General features: G+C 37.8%; 1 protein-coding gene across 1 annotated transcript in view; it reads right to left on the reverse strand.

The window, feature by feature from the left end:
• Positions 1–4,243: 4,243 nt before the first annotated feature.
• The window catches only part of LOC124862384 (GRB2-related adapter protein-like), a 49,363-nt gene continuing 33,058 nt past the window's right edge, over positions 4,244–20,548 (reverse strand). Inside the window, exon 5 of the mRNA XM_047356261.1 lies at positions 4,244–5,367. Within this exon, the coding sequence (XP_047212217.1) occupies positions 5,188–5,367 (180 nt within the window). The 3' untranslated portion in view covers positions 4,244–5,187. The remainder of the gene's footprint in view (positions 5,368–20,548) is intronic.

Raw genomic sequence — 20,548 nt, forward strand, 5'->3', positions numbered from 1 at the left:
TTCTTCATCCCATCCCACATTAGTGTAACTTAAACTGCAAAGCTATTAACATGCACCTACCTCAGAAACAAGCTGCTTCTTAACTCTCCTGAAAACTCAAAGTTTTAATCAATCTGGGATTTAGAAACATTATTCTAAACATGGATTATTGTTTCATGCAACATATAATCAAACATTCAGTCCAACAAAACAAAGACAAAACATCAAAGACAGACAAATGGCCAAATTTGAAGCTTCAAGAATTCAAAGAAATTTTTAACAATCTCTTTTCAGAATATGTTTTCTCAACCATATATTTTAATGCTATAATTGATCAATTTTGTTATGACAATCGTCAGGATCCTTTTTTTTTACAAAATGAGTGCACATAGTCCAAAAAATCTCAAAGTATTTAGAAGCACAGCAACAGTTTTCTCTTAAATTAATCCAAATTTACTGATGCTGAAACCTTTTGCTAATTCTTTGTACTGTAACTCTGTAATAATAACTACAATCCTGAGAGTTATTGTTATAATTCTCTTTTTGTTTGACTCAATTTGATCACAGCTGTATTGCAGAATTTCAGGTTAAATGCAAAGAAGTATTTTAATTCAATTCAAATTCAAAGATACTTTATTGATCCCCGAGGGGAAATTAGAAAAGTCGGCATTGACATTTTTATGTTATACCCAAACTAAACAAAACTGCAGTGTTTGACTTAATCAGAAATTAAGATAAGAAGCTTGTCTCCAAACTGGACTTTTTCCCACATAGTGTTTAAAAAAGAACAAACATCATTTTCTTTAATTTGGCTATTTAAATTTTGAGAGTTGGGGAAAACTTATTACTAGAACCCCTTTTTTACAATCCAAATGCTGATAAATGTTCCAATATTTTATCTCTTAGTAATCTGAAATTACCTTGTGTACCTTTGTACTCATATGTATTCCTTTAATCTTTAAACCCTAAGAAATCAAACAAGGAGACTGGAGTTTGAGCCGACCATCATCTTACTGTTAAGAGAGCATTTATTTCTTTTCTTTTCCTAAAATAAAGGATTTTACTTGTCTTGATTCTGTTATAAAAATCCTAACCTTGGTTCCAAAACAAAACTCTTCAGCCCCAATCTGTGTTCCCCAGAGTAGACATTTTGAGTATTATTGCATTTCAAAGCCACCAAATGACTGGAACTAATCATTGGCTTAGATCTATTTTAATAAGTAATCGGTCTACCTTTAATTAAATATAATAATTTTATGGACCCAAAATCTATGGCTTACGGGCTTCAGGAGTCCAGGAACCACAAGTTGAGTACTACTGCATTGAACAATGGTGTTAACTTTCTGCAGAGATTGAAGGATTGGCTAAATATATTATTTCTGCTTGGACAATAATCAGATTTAAAATTATTAGTTCACAGCTTCTAATTTACCTCAGATCATATTTGCTTCTAACCCAGTTCATAAGAAGCTTCAGACAAACATTATGCTAAAAAGCCAAAAACATAATAAACAAAAACCAGATTTGTTTTAAAATAAAGACAAAGCATGCTTAAAAAACTTGGTACTGTGGTGGAAAATAACTCCACGGTTCTGAAGGCCTTTTCATGCAGAGTCTTTTAGGAAACATGAGATTAGTTTAATTTTTGTGTGGTACCACTGTCCAATCAGATTCTTTCTAAATAACCCCATTTTTCATTCTCATTTTAAAGGTTTGTTTTACCAAGGAAAATGTGTTTAACAAAACCAATTACTCTCAAAAGTTTTAAAAGTTTTTAGCTGGTGATATCTTAGAAAACAACTAGTGTTTTAATATTTCTGTGCAGCACAGAACTGATTAGGTGTCCTTTCCTTCCCCAAAGGGAGAAAAAAGAATCTGCAGAACCAAACCTTTCATAGTTTTTGTCAGGACCTGATATAAGGTACAGTGTAAATAAACACGCTGCATGAATCAGAAGAGGGAAGAAAAAACCTAACATAACCTCTTCCTAGCAGCTGCTGTGAAAAACAATGAATTTGTACTTTCCATAAGCGTCAGTTAACACTTGCGGACAAAAACTGCACCAAATTGTAAGTACTGTGTCAGAAACTGTATGAAGACCATCTGCAGTAGAACTAAGCCTGTTTTAATGAGGTCTCTACCCATTAGATTTATGGAATACAAAATCTGACAACAGAAAATTATACCTGAAGGAGAAACCCATCAGGTTTTACGCATTCGCTGGGTTTTAAAAATGCTCCTTCATGAGATCTGTCCTGAGAATAACATAGAAACACTTGGTTACTGCTGAGTTTTGGAGATGTTGTAACTTCCTCTGCTTTTAATAACTTTTAATAACTAGAATAATTGACCCTGAATATTCCACGACAAAAGATAACTTGTTTCTCTAAAAGAATTAACTGGAAAGTATTAAATGAGCTAAGTTATCACCCTTTTAAAGATACTTTTCTATCCCTAAAATAATATTTTAACCCGCTATATCTGTCAACGTCAAGCAAGCGTCACATGAGCACCGGTTAATAAGCGTTCTTCATTGCAGAAAATAGGAAAAGATTTATGCAAATGTGTGTGTGTTTGTACGTTACCCCCATCAGTTTCTAAATCGCTCCAGAGTCAGACTGTTATGGCACACAGTCCTCCATCAGTCCAAAAAAACAACCAGGCCCTTCCCAGGTCTGTTGGTGAGACATTCAATCATTCTTTGTCCACTTTAACTTCTCCAGGAGGGAGAAAGAAGAAACTTTGCTCCGGTTTCTCTTCTGCCCGCATAAGATGCTTTCAATATAAATCCAGTGTATCGCTCTTCTGGCTCTGGCAAACAGCATGGATCGTTGTCCATCTCAGTGGGTCCAGACTTCTTCTGAGTTTTTTTTTTTTTTTTCTTGTAGAAAGTCACACTGCGATTTTCAACATGCAGGAAGGCAGATCTCTCTCTTTCAGGCCGTGCTGGAGAAGCGTCTCTGGCGGAGTAGCCATGGAGAAGGGCAGGTTTCTAAAATCCAGACTCAAAAACGCAGATGTTGAACTCAAATCCCATATATGTGTGTATTTGTGTGTGAGAGAGGCAAAAGAAAAGTTTAGTATAGGTTCAGATTTTGCACAAAGAAATATGATCAGTCAGTCAGTCAGTTGTCCCCCTGCCTGTCACTTCCTTCCACAACATGCATTATACTCCTTTCTAAAACAACTTTCTTTTCAACTCTCTAATGTCCCTTTTCACTTTTACCTCCTTTTCCGACTCATCGCAATATTTAAGACAAACAAAACTTCCTTAATTGATGCACTCTGTGCTTTTTAATCTTTTTCTTATGTTTTTTTATTTTTCCATCAACTGTTTTACTTGTAACTTTTTAAACTATTTAACTTATTTACACTCAAACTTCCACGCTGTGAAAAACCAAACTTATCTTCCAAATTAAAGCACATTTAACACAATCATCCCCACTTTTTCCTTTCATTATTTTATAAATCAGAGTATGAAGGAGACACCCCTGATGCCACAAGATTCCGGAACCATTTTTTTTTACCTGTTCAGCGGCACGTCTGCCCACCGGCTTTTCTCCTTTATGAGGTGTAGAAAATTGCTAAAAACCACCCGCAAAACCCTGTGTTCTGCTTTATCCCATTGTTACCAATGAGAACCTCCCTGCCATTCCTTTTGCAGGGTAACCGGGCCCTCAGCTGATGTCCTCCCTCTCGCAACTCTGGAACCTAATTAATTAGTTAGGAGATGATGGTTAATGTGTAATAAAAAATAATAATATACATTATATCATACAGAGCAACTTCTCACCCAGATATATTTGAAGACAAATTGTTCGGATCCAATCGGCCAGAACCCGCAGGCGGGCACCCGGACTCCCCTCCCGTAATATGGAAGTGGACTGAGAACAACTCTCAGGCTGGCCAGGCGTCCGTGTCCCCGTCCTGCGGTCTCCTCTGGCACGTTAGATCCTGTTCGTGACGCTAAAATTGTTGTGGAATTTTCTTATCAAAGTGGGTAGAAATTGACTCATAAGAGAAAATCCAGACTTTGTCTTATAAGTTTTATTCAAAGGCATTCAGCGTTTGAATGACTCTGTCACAAAGCAAGTCAGTTGAACAGAGACCCGATCAACATTTACACACTGTATTTATACCAGAACATGACAGTGTTATCTCAACTGCAAAGAGTCTGTGTTTTATGACCCAAACCCTTCTTAAGTTCAAAAGTGACAAGGTTATCTAGGAACAGACCTAACTGCCCTTCCTGACATTGTCCTAAAGATGGGTCTGAACCATCAAACTTCTGATAATGGCTTTTACAGCTTCGTCCTCTAACACAGATGTTCTGAGGAGTAAAAAAGGTTATACACTGTGAAATGCTTGCTGCAAGAATTTCCATCACAATGTCAAATGTTTCCCTTTCAGTAATGAATAATTCTATTTACAATATATGCTTTTATAGATTACATATGAGTAGGAATAAATACAAATACAGAAATAGTTCGCAAAGGAATTAAGCTCGTTACATTTTAAGCGGTGTATTTCTAGTGCAGTATATTTCTAGTGCAGTATTATAACTTGGTCCTCACGGCAATGCGGGGACTTTATTAGTGGTTCACAATCAAATCTTTACAAACACATACCAGACACACACATAAACAAGAAACAAGTCCAAACTCAGTCAGATTTTCATTTAAACTCCCAGTAAGTTCACTTGTTTACATGTTGTCATATCCAGATGTTGCATACAAAGCCCACATCTTGATGATAGAAGGGCCTAACATCAGTATCCTCAGAGGCTGTGCTCTTTACTTGATATCCTTCTGGACTATATTGGAGAAAGTCTGCAGAGTGAAAAACTTCCCTCGGGCCTTTACTTGCACCCCTGGTAAGGGTTTACTGGCTCTTATAACTTTTAAAGAGATGATTATGGTTGGTATTGTGTCTGTTTGTTAGTTCTTGACACTGTATTCCACAGTTTAAAGGTGCATGTTTCAATTTAGTCACTTTTATAGTTGAGATGAAGATTTCAGTGGAAGAAAGTGAAAGCTGAGACAACTTAGACATAAGAAAAATCAGTTAATTAAAGCCTCAATTAGTCATTCACTCCACAGGTCAGCGGGCAGGGATGGAGAAGGAGAGCAGTGTTTGTTTTTGGGGTGTAAGGATGTCCGGATGCTTCGTCGACGAACCCTCAGGAATTGCTGTCATTTTGGGTCACTGTCATTGGTAAATAGGCTGGACGTACTCAGGGGGGAAGTAGCCCGCACGTCCATGACAACGACCCCTCCAACGTACCGAGTCAGAGCAGTCAATGAGTTCGATGACATCTCCACGCAGGAAGCGCAGCTGCGACGGATGGTGGGGCGTGAAGTCAAAGAGAGCATGAGCATGATGGGGACGCTGGGTGAAAAGAAAGAGAAAAACTTTATTACAAGCTGTGAGACAGTCTGATAATAAGAAAAAAAAAAAAAAACGTCAGAGTGCAATTACCACCTCAACAGTGCACTAGTGAGCTATGCAAATTTGATAGTCTACAAAAAAGTTGTAAGGAAGTTGAAAACAGCCTTCCCCACTAGAAAGTCCTCTCTGGTAAGGAAATAATCAGTTATTGCCAGTATAGTAGATTATAGTGCTGTGAATAAGTATTACCCCCTCACAAGTTTCTTCTATTTTTGCTTGAATGTCAAACATGTTTGAGATAATCTATATACTATGAGATGCATTATCAAATTTTGTAACCTGAGTTCTAACAAAAAGCAGTATTCAAATTATGATTTCATTCATTAAGTGAAAAAAAAACCAAAACCTGTCTGGCTCTATGTGAAAACGAATGGCCCCTTTTTGTTAAATCATGGATAAAATGTGATTAACCACAATGTTTTAGTTTAATTTCACTTGGCACACTCAGGTCTGGTTAATACCAGACCAGTCTGAGGCTGCTTTGCTGCATTAGAACTATATTTTCTGCTCTTTATCAGAAAATCCTGAAGTAGAACCTCCGGCCATCAGCTTGTGACCCTAAACTCAAGCGCATTTGGATTATGCAGCAGTACAATCATTTGAAGCAGAGATAAGTGAGCCAAAATTCATCCCTCTGATGTAAAAGACTCATTGCTTCTCATCGCAAATGCTTGATGACCAGCCAGTTATTAGGTCTGGAGGGGAAGTTACGTTTTATAATAGGGCCAGTTTGGAGAGCTCTTTACCCCTAATAAATTAAACCATCATTTGAAATAAAAGCATTTTTCATGCACTTAGGTTCTAAGTGCATGAAAATGTCTGAAATATGTCTGAAATTAGATATATCTGATAATGATCATTTTCTAGTTTTGCCAATATATTTAGGTCATTTCAGATATCCCTTTAAAAAAAAGAGGTAATATTTAAAGGAACAATGTGTGATATTTATTGACATCTAGGGATTAAATTGCAGATTGCATTCATGTGGCTCTTCTATTTCCCTCTCTTGTTCCAAGCATGCTGGAGTAAGAGAAGGTTGATCTTGAACCAGTGTGAGTTTGGTGTGTTTTTTGTTTCTACAATGAAGAACATTGTAGATCCATACTTTTTTGAAAAGCATTTAAAAAAAAAGTAATAATGTGACTAAGTGTAAATGCCACTCAGTAGTATTCACAGCAGCACATTTAAATAATGAAACATGCAATGTGTGGAAACTCTGAGTCATCAGAGACCAGTCTCATGAGTAGGATGTGTACACTGCAGGGGACTGCCAAGAGTTGCATGTGGTTTAATAAACTTCATCCTAGTGCTTGCTGCAGAACCTTTTAAATCAGAGACAATAGATCAATATGTCTTTAAACACTAATTCATCACTGATGATCACTGACTGCTTATTTTGCCTCTCTTAAGACAATCCTGTGTCAGAAGTATTGCAACACATTTAATGAATTACATGCAATAATAATGTCTGCCAGTATTTTTTATTTTTTAGTCATCATATCATTTTATCTCAGAGAAGATCTTTTATTTCTCATCATTATTTTTTAAAATAGTTTTTCCAAACAATATTTCAAAGGGGTTGGAAGAGAAAACTCCACAGAAGGAATGGTAAAACTCAGAATAAGTTGTGTTTCTCATCTTTGGAGAGGTATTGTTTAATTCAACAACTACGATCCAGTGTGTAAAATTTTCAACAGAATGCCGTTTCTGTGAAACTATTTACCTTTTTGTCAATTAGCTAATCTATTTAGATAAAAAATAGAAAAGTTAAAAATGCATCTTTGTTTCAGAAATTGCAGTGTTTGTTCCTGTAAATGTATTTTATTTATTCTTTTCATCAAACACTTATTTTGCCAGACCATAGTTGGCTATGCATTCATGTTAAATTCTGACAAGGATTTCTTATCAGGTAAAACGTATAGAACCAAATCTGCATAACGTGTGATGACTCATAAGGTTTTCATAAGGTGTGCATTACTGCACAGATTTATTATCCTCTCAGTTCCACTAAAAGACGTGTTAAAAGTATTATGATGGAAGAAAAATGGTCTGGCTTTGGATATTTGACAAGAAACCACAAAAAATCGTCTAGAAACCAGAATCAGATGATTTTCCTTCTTTTGAAGCACTTTTTGCAGCTGTGGTTGTTTTAAACTGCGTTCTAAATAAACTAGTAGTAGTAGTAGGTACAGACTGGTGACCAGTCTCAAAATTCTTATATCCAATTTGAAAATGTACGATACAAAGCTCTGCAAACCGCAACACTCTTTGGTGTAAAAGCAGTTTCTAGGGGAAGAGGAGTCAAAAGTCGCTATTTTCAGCATCAGTGAGGTATTCAAAAATGAAGTCAGAACAAAAGCAGAGATGGAAGTTTAAATGAATATATATATATATATATTTTCTACTAAGGCGTGTTGGTTGTGCATTCAGGTTGAAACACAGAGATAGACTTCAGAGGGTGCTTGTCATTTTGCTCCTTTGCCATTTCCCACTTCTGCAGTTTTAGTTGTATTCCTCTTCTTTTAGTCCCAAAAATTATGATCTGCTTTAGCACGTCCTTTTGTCAACCTAGAAGGTTGAAAGTGTTAGACCAAAGTTGCTTTGTTTTATTCTTTTTGGCTTTCAAGCTCTGCCATGGAGCATGTCAGACTTGAAAATATGCATAGGCTTTCAGACATTTTCAAGTTAAGATAAGGATCTGCACTGTCTAAGGAATCCTACGGGACACTAGAGGGGATATTTTTGGTTAAACATGTCTAAACGATGTCTGAAAAGTCCATAGACAGATAAAGTTGGGGGTAAGGTCTTACAGTAAAAGATTGGATATGTCTAAATAGTTTTGATTTTTGTTTGTTGTATTTTGTTTTGTTTTGTTTTGAGATGTTTCTTAGAATTTAGATTTTAAAACTGCCCGAGCTGAGATTGACAGTCAATTAAAATAAATTGCAGTTGTGGAACAAGATGGGTCCAAACTTGAAACCTCTGGATTAGCAGCAAACTGCCATTACTGTTAAAGGGAGATAGCATAAATATTCAAGTCCAGGATGTTTGGTGCGTCAACCGCCGTGGCCGGCTTTTACAGCCGGTCTGGCATCTTCTGGCATCCTCGCAGAATCCCCTGGCTCCCTCCGACATGCTGTCTTCCAGCAGGCAGCGCCATGCTTCTGCCGGCCACAGCCACGAATTGAGCTCGGCCCTGCTGTCCGAGCGCCGCCCCATAGATAAAACTCTGCCCCCTCATTTGAATATAAGAACATGAAATAAAAAGAGCTTAAAATGAAAAACGGGGTTAAAAAGTAAAAGTCACTGAAATACATAAAGTAGCTTTACAAAATAAAAGTGTCACAAAATAAAACTGCATTATGAAATAAATAAATAAATCTTTAAGTAAATTAAATAAATCTTGAAATGAATTAAATAAAACAAGATAAAAATGTATTTTAACAAAATTATTTTGTTTTATTTCATGGGGATATGTATATATTTCATGGAATATTTATTAATAATTTATCAATAGCAGCATTTATTTATTTTTTTAATTTTGAATGAAACGGCTCTCCATATGATTGGTGCAGCTCTATTTTTTACCAATTAGAGAAGAAAAACATTGTTGGTAATTTAATGTTTGGGTGTCGGAATATGGTTCTAGTTGTGGCTGTGTTTGTTTTACTGCAGTTAAAGAATATTTCTCAGTAATGATGAAATAGTGATAAGTACTCTTCTACATGTCAAACTAATCAAAGAAAGAAAACTATTGGCTTTTTGCCTTGGTGTAGATAAGACCTCAACTGTTCCTAGTTCCTCTTCCCAAAAACTATAATATATTAAACCTTTTGAATCCAGCAGAATGTCAATTAGGAAAGAAAATTTAGATTGAAGCATAGCTTTTTGGTCTAGCCTGATGAACAGCGTGTGTTTTCATAAAATTTTCATCTTGTGCAGCTCCATGATGCATGAAGGTCTTCAACTTTAAAATGACAGAACTGTAATTTAAGAGGTTATGACAGAAAACATCTCAAGACCGAAAAAACACTTTTAAATATTTAATGATGAGCGCAATGGTCAGATATATGGACCCATTGATAAGCACACCTACAGAAAACAGAACTGAAACATCAGTAAAACATCTGCCGCTCTGATGAGAACCGCCTTCAGTTCAATCCTCAGATGACAAGCTTTCTCTGTCTTGCTGCGTTTTTCTTTGAGCTTCAACAGAAGTAGTGCTTTTCTTCTCCCCTGATAGCCGGCCTCCTCTGATCTGTGTTGACTGGTGAAGTAAAAGTAGTTTAAGAGCTGCAGAATAAAAGCCGCTATTTTAGGAGGAAACATCTTAAACATAACTAACCTCTTAGCTGTCAGCTCGCTTTCGTAAAGGTAAGTGGATGTGGTTTGAGCTAGGAGCAAGTTGAGAGATTGAAAGGAATACTAATATTGTTCGGTACATGTGTGCGAACGTGCCTATATGTATTGCTGAAATTCCAAAGATTACTGTAGGTTTGTCTACCAAGGACTGAGGCCGAAGATGAAGGTTTACATGCGCAGGTAAAGAGATGGATAAACAAACAAAAAAATCTGTGTCAGATACAAGGATTAAGACCAAAAGACAAAGTTACAAACTTCTATTTACTACATAGTGTTGGGTCATCAAAGTGATAAACAACCATAACTATTCAAAAAGCCATTTTTACTCTCGCTACATTAAGACTTTCTCACAAGAGAATGTTGTCTGGTTCTGCTGGACGTTTCCTCTTGTTCTTTCCACAGTTGCCACATGCCTGCTCAGTATGAGGTAGTGCTGCAAAATTAGCATCTCAGTGCAATTGCCTGGAATTCCTTAGATATAATTTGTAGTAAACCAAATTTGACTGCATTTTATTCTAATTAGGATCAAATTGGAATGTAACTGTATTTGAATCTGCCTATATGATTGGACTGAACTCACTATATAATTTAGTTTATAAACTAGATCTGGCTCCAGAGCCACAGGTTGCAAGCCCCTGTTTAAAAAATTAAAATGCCATCAAAATAAATTAAAGTTTGTCGCTGTAATGTGGCAAGATGTAAAATATTCAATGTGTATTGATACTTTTGCAAGGACCAATAAGTTGTTTGGGAATGATAAGACACAAACTGGGAATCTATTCGCTTGCCCTGTGTGCACCGTGACGATGCACACAAGAGTAATGATAAAAGAATAACACATCCTTCTTTCTAAGCTAGCTTGTGATTAGTGGCAGTTTGGAAGAAGTAATAGGGCCCATCCATTTTGGCTTCCTTTTCAGTACCCACTTCAACTTATTTAATCAGTAATGCAAACAGACTTCATCTTTGTTCTAATTTTGTCCCACATTTTCTCACACATGACACAAGGCAGAAAAAATCCTTTCATCCTGTTTGTATATCAAACATGGAAGAAAAAAAACATACTGATGAGGGACATATGACAGAAAGGTTCAAGGTTTGCTTCAACAGGGCTTGTCGTTTGAAGAAGAAATCATAGTGGCACAAGGATACAGGATGAGGTGGACAAATATATAGGAAAAAGGTGGAAAATTAATTCCCATTCTGCAACGTACAGATAAAAAGAGCCATGTAATGAGCTGGAAAGGAATTAGTTTGGGCAGACAGACAGCACAAATGGGATGACATGTCTGTGAAACTGACCAATATAACTGAAACAAAGGAATTAGTCATCTTGTAAGGAAGGGATTTTGTGTTCATCAATTTAAAGTATTTTTACGACATTCAGAATTCCTTTATTTCTTAGTGTATCATATGTATCTAAATTATCTATCTTGACTCCTCAATGGTTTAACATCACCGTCTTTACAGACAGGTAAGCAAAAAGACAAGTTTCCCAGAGTCAGAAATTCTGTGTATCTATTCTTCACAGTAAGCACTAAGTTGGGATGCTTTTAATGTATATGTTGATGTCAGCGTGCTATTGTTTATTACTGGGCAAAATTTCACTCATTGTGGCTAATAACCACCAATATTAATCTCATTAACCAATTTTGAAACTACTTAGTTGATGTTTTCGTAGTTATAAGCTGATAAGGTTGTAAAATGCAAAAATAAAAAACAAATCATAACCAATTGCTGGACTTTTGGTTTAATTACCAATTTTCTAAATTCCTCTTGAATGTAGCTGTGCTGCAGTGCGAATGCTAGCTTGTGCATAAACAACAGCATCAAGAGGACTCAATGTTTCTGTAAGCATATTAAAAAAATTAAGAGTGTCTATTTCTTTCAGCCAAGAGAAGAGAGGGATGTAGCTCCAGTAGCTCCCCATTTCCTCCCAGATGGTTACTGAGTTTGAACAAAGGCTATTCATAAACAGATGGAGAGATTTTATTGTTGTAATGATATTAATCTCACACGAGGTGAGAGGCTTGCATCCAAAATGACAGATTGGAACTAACGAAAAGGTTTGGTGGTGATGAAAATACATGAGGTATGGGTATGAAAGAATATTTTACCATGCATTGGAATGAGTAGTAGTCAGTTCAAGGTGATTTATAAATCACACTAAAGCAACTTTTGTTCACCAAGGTACTGTGCAATAAAATAGCAACAACTAAAACTGGGGCCTTGTGTTTGCTAAAATGTGAATCTCAGAGGCAATTGGGTTCAGAAGTCCCTAAAGCGATTTTAGCAAAAAAAAAGAACGTGAGCGATAATGACATATATACATATATGTCATTATATATACAAATGACCTGTGCTGTTTTAACGCTAATTACAGCAGTTAAAAGCTTGTTCTTCAAGAACATCAGTCTAGTGACAGGGTTCATACTTTTAAATTTACCAGTAAACCCGTTAAGGTCCTTAGGTTTGAACCTAAATACATATCAACATTAAAGTCTCAGCACCAGAGGGTGCTGCTCCATTGTTATTCTTTATTGTAAGACTGCAATGTTTTTAGACTCTAGCAAATAAAGTAATTTAGTTTTTTTTTTTAAATACTCATGTTAAAAGTGTAAAATTATTACAGGCATAATATAGAACATGTCATAAGCACACAACTACACTAAACAAAGGTTACACAGACATGCTCCCTACAAAGTATACAATCAGGCAACCAAATAACCAATACACAAAGATTGCTTTCCCAATTTTGCCCTTGTTGCATCTTCACTAACACCCGACAAGTCATCAACTGCATTAATAGACGTATGACAAGCGACATGCTGTTTTCAGTCGTCCTTGATTATGTTCTGACCAACACGAGACCCTACTGGGACAGCAAAAGGCTTCCTACTTGGAACACAACAAGACCTACAGTATTTATTCTTGTGGCATCAGGTTCTTTGGAATAATGATGTTGCGTTCAGACTTCTGCATTTCAATACTTACAACAAGCTTTAGAGTCACGCTCTGGGACGGGCAAACCCCAATTTTAACACTGGATCAGCCTCCCGTTCCTTTGTGTGTATGTTTTTGTATTTTCCCCCTTGAGCATGTCTCTCATCATCAATTCTGAAGGAAACAGCCCCTGAATTTGGACACAGCTATAGCTGAACAGTAAAGGCCTTCAGTCCAACACACTTCAATGTAGCTTGACCCCATTTGGGGCGTTTACAATTGTCATTGACCAATATCATTTAACACTGACACTCGATTAACAAATGACTATCAATGATTAATGATGTTAAGCTTGATAGATTTTCTACATTTCAAAATTAATTAGCTAATAATATGAGTCTTTTTTTAGGTCAACAGATTTACATTGATCCAGCTGCTACTCTGAATTTTCTCTCTGGCTCTCTTTTCTTTGTGTGGTATAGCCTGTTCTGCAGCTCCACCTAGCTCTATGTTTATTTTATCCGAGGAAAAGAGCTACAACTGACATACCTGCTAATCTCAGGTCTGATTAAACTTGACCATATTTGGTAACTGACTGTGGCAGATACCTCTGCAGTTTCAATGCACATGAATTGACATTCATTAAAACTGTCACGTGTACGTTAAAAACAAACAAACTGTGTTATCAGGTAACATATTGTAGATCTTAAAATATGTGATTTTATTTGCTTGCATCAGTGTCTCCCACTGGATCAGAACAGACTGTCACTCTATTTAGGTCGTACATTTTATCAGCCTCCCATGTGACAACTCTCGTTTTTTGTCTGTTTTTGCACCATCACAACACCCTACAGTGAAATTCATCCCTTGCACCTGCTCCAGATGCACTTGTTAAGAGAACTGAATAAATTTCTTTCCAATTCACTGGAAACATACAGTTTAGTGATGTGGCAAGATGCTTTAAAGAGGACTTACATTTGTAATAGATCTGATTGAGGAAATGAAACACTTTTTCTGGAGGATCCAAACCTATTATGTCCATCTGAATATTTAGCACCAGTTTGAATGCTCTCAAAAAACTCTGCATTTCACACTTACCACCTATGGTATGTCAATAAGATCTGAACTATAAAATCTGGTTTTTAAAAGTTGATGGGAAGCTTAAGGTAGCCTTCTTAATGGCACACAATCACACAAAGAGCTGACTTAGTCTGAGGGGCCAGATTTACTGCAGATTTACTGCAGTAAATCTCCCCCATCACAAAGAGCAATATATGTCAATCATCTTCGGACGAACATACATGCGCTGTATTTAACACATTTTGTATTCTTTGCAGTTATTACTGAATTTATTAATCTAATACAGGTCCTTCTAAAAAAATTAGCATATTGTGATAAAGTTCATTATTTTCCATAATGTCATGATGAAAATTTAACATTCATATATTTTAGATTCATTGCACACTAACTGAAATATTTCAGGTCTTTCATTGTCTTAATATGGATGATTTTGGCATACAGCTCATGAAAACCCAAAATTTCTATCTCACAAAATTAGCATATTTCATCCGACCAATAAAAGAAAAGTGTTTTTAATACAAAAAACGTCAACCTTCAAATAATCATGTACAGTTATGCACTCAATACTTGGTCAGGAATCCTTTGGCAGAAATGACTGCTTCAATGCGGCGTGGCATGGAGGCAATCAGCCTGTGGCACTGCTGAGGTCTTATGGAGGCCCAGGATGCTTCGATAGCGGCCTTTAGCTCATCCAGAGTGTTGGGTCTTGAGTCTCTCAACGTTCTCTTCACAATATCCCACAGATTCTCTATGGGGTTCAGGTCAGGAGAGTTGGCAGGCCAATTGAGCACAGTGATACCATGGTCAGTAAACCATTTACCAGTGGTTTTGGCACTGTGAGCAGGTGCCAGGTCGTGCTGAAAAATGAAATCTTCATCTCCATAAAGCTTTTCAGCAGATGGAACCATGAAGTGCTCCAAAATCTCCTGATAGCTAGCTGCATTGACCCTGCCCTTGATAAAACACAGTGGACCAACAACAGCAGCTGACACGGCACCCCAGACCATCACTGACTGTGGGTACTTGACACTGGACTTCTGGCATTTTGGCATTTCCTTCTCCCCAGTCTTCCTCCAGACTCTGGCACCTTGATTTCCGAATGACATGCAGAATTTGCTTTCATCCGAAAAAAGTACTTTGGACCACTGAGCAACAGTCCAGTGCTGCTTCTCTGTAGCCCAGGACTGGGGAATGTGGCACCTGTAGCCCATTTCCTGCACACGCCTGTGCACGGTGGCTCTGGATGTTTCTACTCCAGACTCAGTCCACTGCTTCCGCAGGTCCCCCAAGGTCTGGAATCGGCCCTTCTCCACAATCTTTCTCAGGGTCCGGTCACCTCTTCTCGTTGTGCAGCGTTTTCTGCCACACTTTTTCCTTCCCACAGACTTCCCACTGAGGTGACTTGATACAGCACTCTGGGAACAGCCTATTCGTTCAGAAATTTCTTTCTGCGTCTTACCCTCTTGCTTGAGGGTGTCAATAGTGGCCTTCTGGACAGCAGTCAGGTCGGCAGTCTTACCCATGATTGGGGTTTTGAGTGATGAACCAGGCTGGGAGTTTTAAAGGCCTCAGGAATCTTTTGCAGGTGTTTAGAGTTAACTCGTTGATTCAGATGATTAGGTTCATAGCTCGTTTAGAGACCCTTTTAATGATATGCTAATTTTGTGAGATAGGAATTTTGGGTTTTCATGAGCTGTATGCCAAAATCATCCGTATTAAGACAATGAAAGACCTGAAATATTTCAGTTAGTGTGCAATGAATCTAAAATATATGAATGTTAAATTTTCATCATGACATTATGGAAAATAATTAACTTTATCACAATATGCTAATATTTTGAGAAGGACCTGTAGATGCAGAATACAAATTAAAATGGAGAGAAAGATAGATTTTATTACACAGTTTATTAAAAACGTCACATTTGTTTACTTCCAGCATTGCTTCCTTATGTGATCATCTTCAAAATGCTACAGAGCAGTCGTGACCGGCTATCCTTGGGTTATACCCGTGCCTTTTCCTTTCTTTTCCATTGCTGGACACACGGCAAAGAGAGCTTTTTTTAAGCCGTGGTTGTTTAAAGCATCCTTACCAGACCATAGGTATAGCCTCTTATTCTACACAGGTGTTGTCCGTAGATATTCAAAATATCAGGTGTTCATGACCTTGTCAATTACATTATGAAAATGTTTACTTCTTATGCCTGTCAATTTCTTCTTGTAAATGATCTTATTTAGCTAGTTTAGAAAGCCCAAAAAGACTTGAAAATCATCCATAATCAGTCGTAGCTTTAAATGTTGATTCTTGTTGAAAGTGTTTAACCTAAAATGTGAATCTGTATTTATGCAATGAAAAGGATTACAATTTTTACATTTTGGATTATGAATATATTTCCAGACATGAGATAAGATTAGGGAGAGCTCTCATCAGCCTGTTAAATTTGGTGATGTTTGTCTATTTTTGTATAAAGTTGTGCAAGATGTTAGTTTTCCTTCATCCCTCTGTGTTGTGTTTTCAGTGTCATTTAGTAACTTTCTGTAAGAGTATTTCATTTTGTATTCAACCTGGATCTAAATTCAAGGTGAGGAACCACCAAGACATCAAACAACCTGGGCCAGAACTGATAATTCCAGTCTATGAACAACCTTCAGCCAAAGGAACAGCTGTCTCCAGCTGTCTCCCAGATATCCCCATCAGCTAAGCCAAGTGACAGAAGTGTGGGAACGGCATGATCAGTGAGTCATGCCTCAAGTCATGCTACAAGTTATGTGTCTTTTTAAGTGATATAGATCTCTAAATGGAAATGTCAAGGATTCAACCTGCAGATTGGTTTTCGATTATGACAATGAGTGGTTTAATATTATTAATATGATTTAACATACAGTAGCTTAATCCCACAATGGAGTATCTCAGATCTGGACCACAACAGGACAGAAGTTCTGCAACAGATTCATCACTTCACTTCAGCTGACAGACTTCTCAGTTGATCATGATGCTACTCTTCCATAAAAAGCTGCCTACCTTTGCCATACATCATTAAATGTTATCCTAATTTACATTGAAAACCTCCTGCACTGTAGTGCACAAAGCCAAAAATAGAAATATGTTTTTTTCCTGGAGCAAGAGATGTTACTAGAGATGTGTACACAGCCATTCCAAAATATAAATGAAGGGCTTTTATTGTATTACTATTATACAGCAAATTAGAGGAGATAATTAGTCATCTGTAATAATCCATATTTTCATCAGATCATAATTTTTCCTATTAAAATTCAAATCAAATCCAAAAAAAAAAATAGATTTATGTTACTGTAATGAGTCATGTGACCTTTATATACCCTGCCCCTTCCTCTTAGACCCTGACGTGTAGTGAGCACAGCAACATGGTCTTTTTACTATGAGCAAATCACTGTGGTACATTAGGTAACAGTCAATTAAAGGACAGTTTTTAACCCTATATTTGATGAGACAGAATGCATGTTCGTATAACTATAATGTAGTTATAGCTTTTATGTCAGAATGAGAAAAAAAGGAATAATCCCTTATACCAACCCTAAAAAAAATATATTCTGGAAGACTTGTCATTAGGTGATTTAATTTTAACACAGGACAGCACTTTTTTTTCTCGTACATTTCAAAATTTTTGACCATACAAAGAGAGCAATGTCAAACTATTCCTCTTTGCACACTCTCTCTACGTTATTTAAGTCTCGAGACTGAGATAGCTGTTAATGAAGGTATCCTTTTCAAAGGCAATTTAAGGAAGAGAAACAGGCTCAAATTATGTCAAATCCTCAAATTTGGGATACAGTGCTTTTCCACTTATCTGAAAGACTCACCTAGAGTGTATAAGGCACACGTATCCAGTTGAAGTGCCAGTGCAGTTCAGCAAACCCTGCACATTTATATTTGTGGCGGTAGGACACAAAAGGCCTTTTCCTGGCATCAGTAAAACAACCTGGCATGTAGATAGTGTCTAATGGTTGCAATGGAGACTTGGTCATCTTACCTCGTGAAAACAAAAAGTCACGCTCTACTAAGCAGAAGTTTCAAGAAATTGATCAACCTTACAATGTGTAAAGTATTAGAAAAAATTATTCAGTTACATTTGACTCAATGGGGTTTTTAGGGTTTCCACCAATTGTACTTTTCTTAAAATGGGATTATTGTCTTACTAGTAAATGTCCTCAAAAAAGTTTGAAGTTTTTACGAACTAAATTTATTTTAAGGAATGTTTGCACATCAATAAATGTGGTTTCACCGTACAAAATAACAAATTAAAGGTCTTTCGACAGAAAGCAGCTGGTAAAAACTGCAGCAATTTATCCTGATGGGAGATGTGTTGAGATTTGTTCAGAACATGAGGGAGAGAGGATGGATGAAAGGAAGGATGAAGGGACATATTCAAGGTAGGAAGCAAGGAAGATGTGAGAAACAAAGAAGAACACAAGGCAGGAAGAGAGGTAAGACACAAGGAAGGAAAAAAGGAACGAGGGACAAATTGAAGTAAAGAAGGAAGGACACAGAAAAGGAAAGGAAGTATGACACAAGGAATTAAGGAAAGACTGAGAAAGGAGGTAAGAAGCAAGGATGGAAAGATGGACTAAAAGCAAAACACAAGGAGGCAAAGAAATAAGAGCCCAAGGAAGAAAGTAATAAAGCCAGAAGAACATGAGGGAGGAAGGAGGGAAGGACACAAGAATTGTGTATCTTTTGTATCTTCTCTGGATACACAATGGATTCCTGGCAACAGTGTAAGATTGTGTGCTTTACTACGATGTTGGTTGAGGACGCAGAAGACGTTTATATATTTGGATTTTTTTGATAACAAGATTTCTGCTTTTTGGAGCCGGCGATTACCTGACTTATCGAGTGAGTAGCAAAACGTGGGCACCTGTTCAAAGCATCCCAAAGCTGCCTGCGATGCTGGATGGAATCTGCAGAGCGATCAATCCTCAACCTGAATTGTTAAGAGAGCTAAGCCGCAAGCTGGATACAATTCTTGAATAGTATCGTAGCCTGGAAGCGGCTTTTGGACTCAGAGGTGAAAGGATTTAATCATGGAGAAGGTTGTTGGCTCCAGAACTGCGGGAAAGTCCCACAAATTTGGATATTTGGATTTGCAATTGAGAGATAACAGTACAAACTCTTAAAGTTGTTGGAAATCCACACAACTGCTTGAACCAGAACACTTATTGTTTTTCTAAATCTGGTGCCCCAACGTGGCCTTGGCAACTTCTGCTAGGTGGCTATCGTCAAAATATCTCCTGGATGTTATGTAAACATGGCACTCTTTCCCAGGACCCTCGGACAGCTGTGACCCAGATAAGACTTTGCGGACGATTGAGAAAACGTCCAACTCTCTCCTCAAGGACAATGGCGCTCTATCTGTGTGGACAGTCTAATTCTTGCACACACACTCTCAGTTATATATTCGCACCCCAGGATTCTACCGCACTCTTACAAAATCTTTTCTTCTTGTGTGTTGCTTAGCCCTGCATCTAATTGCATGTCACCTGAAATGGTTTTCCAACAGTCTTGAAGGAGTTCCCAGAGATGCTTAGCACTTGTTGGCTCTTTTGCCTTCACTCTGCGGTCCAGCTCACCCCAAACCATCTCGATTGTGTTCAGGTTCGGTGACTGTGGAGGCCAGGTCATCTGGCGCAGCAACCCATCACTCTCCTTCTTGGTCAAATAGCCATTACACACCCTGGAGGTGTGTTTAGGGTCATTGTCCTGTTGAAAAATAAATGATGGTCACCTGAAATGGTTTTCACTTCACAGGTGTGCCCTGTCAGGTTTAATAAGTGAGATTTCAAGCCTTATAAATGGGTTTTGGACCATCAGTTGTGTTGTGCAGGAGGTGGATACAGTACACAGCTGATAGTCCTACTGAATAGACTGTTCGAATTTGTATTATGGCAAGAAAAAAGCAGCTAAGTAAAGAAAAACGAGTGGCCATCATTACTTTAAGAAATGAAGGTCAGTCAGTCTGAACAATTGGGAAAACTATGAAAGCGTCCCCAAGTGCAGTTTCAAAAACCAAGCGCTCCAAAGAAACTGGCTCACATGAGGACCGCCCCAGGAAAGGAAGACCAAGAATCACCTCTGGTGCGGACGATACGTTCATCTGAGTTACCAGCCTCAGAAATCGCAGGTTAACAGCAGCTCAGATTAGAGAACAGGTCAATGCCACACAGAGTTTTAGCAGCAGACACATCTCTAGAACAACTGTTAAGAGGAGACTGTGTGAATCAGGCCTTCATGGTAAAATAGCTGCTAGGAAACCACTACTGAGGACAGGCAACAAGCAGAAGAGACTTGTTTGGGCTAAAGAACACAAGGAATGGACATTAGACCAGTGGAAATCTGTGCTTTGGTCTGATGAGTCCAAGTTTGAGATCTTTGGTTCCAACCACCGTGTCTTTGTGCGGCGCAGAAGAGGTGAACGGATGGACTCTACATGCCTGGTTCCCACCGTGAAGCATGGAGGAGGAGGTGTGATGGTGTGGGCGTGCTTTGCAGGTGACACTGTTGGGGATTTATTCAAAATTGAAGGCATACTGAACCAGCATGGCTACCACAGCATCTTGCAGCGGCATGCTATTCCATCCGGTTTGCGTTCAGTTGGACCATCATTTATTTTTCAACAGGACAATGACCCCAAACACACCTCCAGGCTGTGTAATGGCTATTTGACCAAGAAGGAGAGTGATGGGGTGCTGCGCCAGATGACCT

This window comes from Girardinichthys multiradiatus, chromosome X, assembly GCF_021462225.1.
Source record: "Girardinichthys multiradiatus isolate DD_20200921_A chromosome X, DD_fGirMul_XY1, whole genome shotgun sequence".
NCBI lineage: Eukaryota > Metazoa > Chordata > Actinopteri > Cyprinodontiformes > Goodeidae > Girardinichthys > Girardinichthys multiradiatus.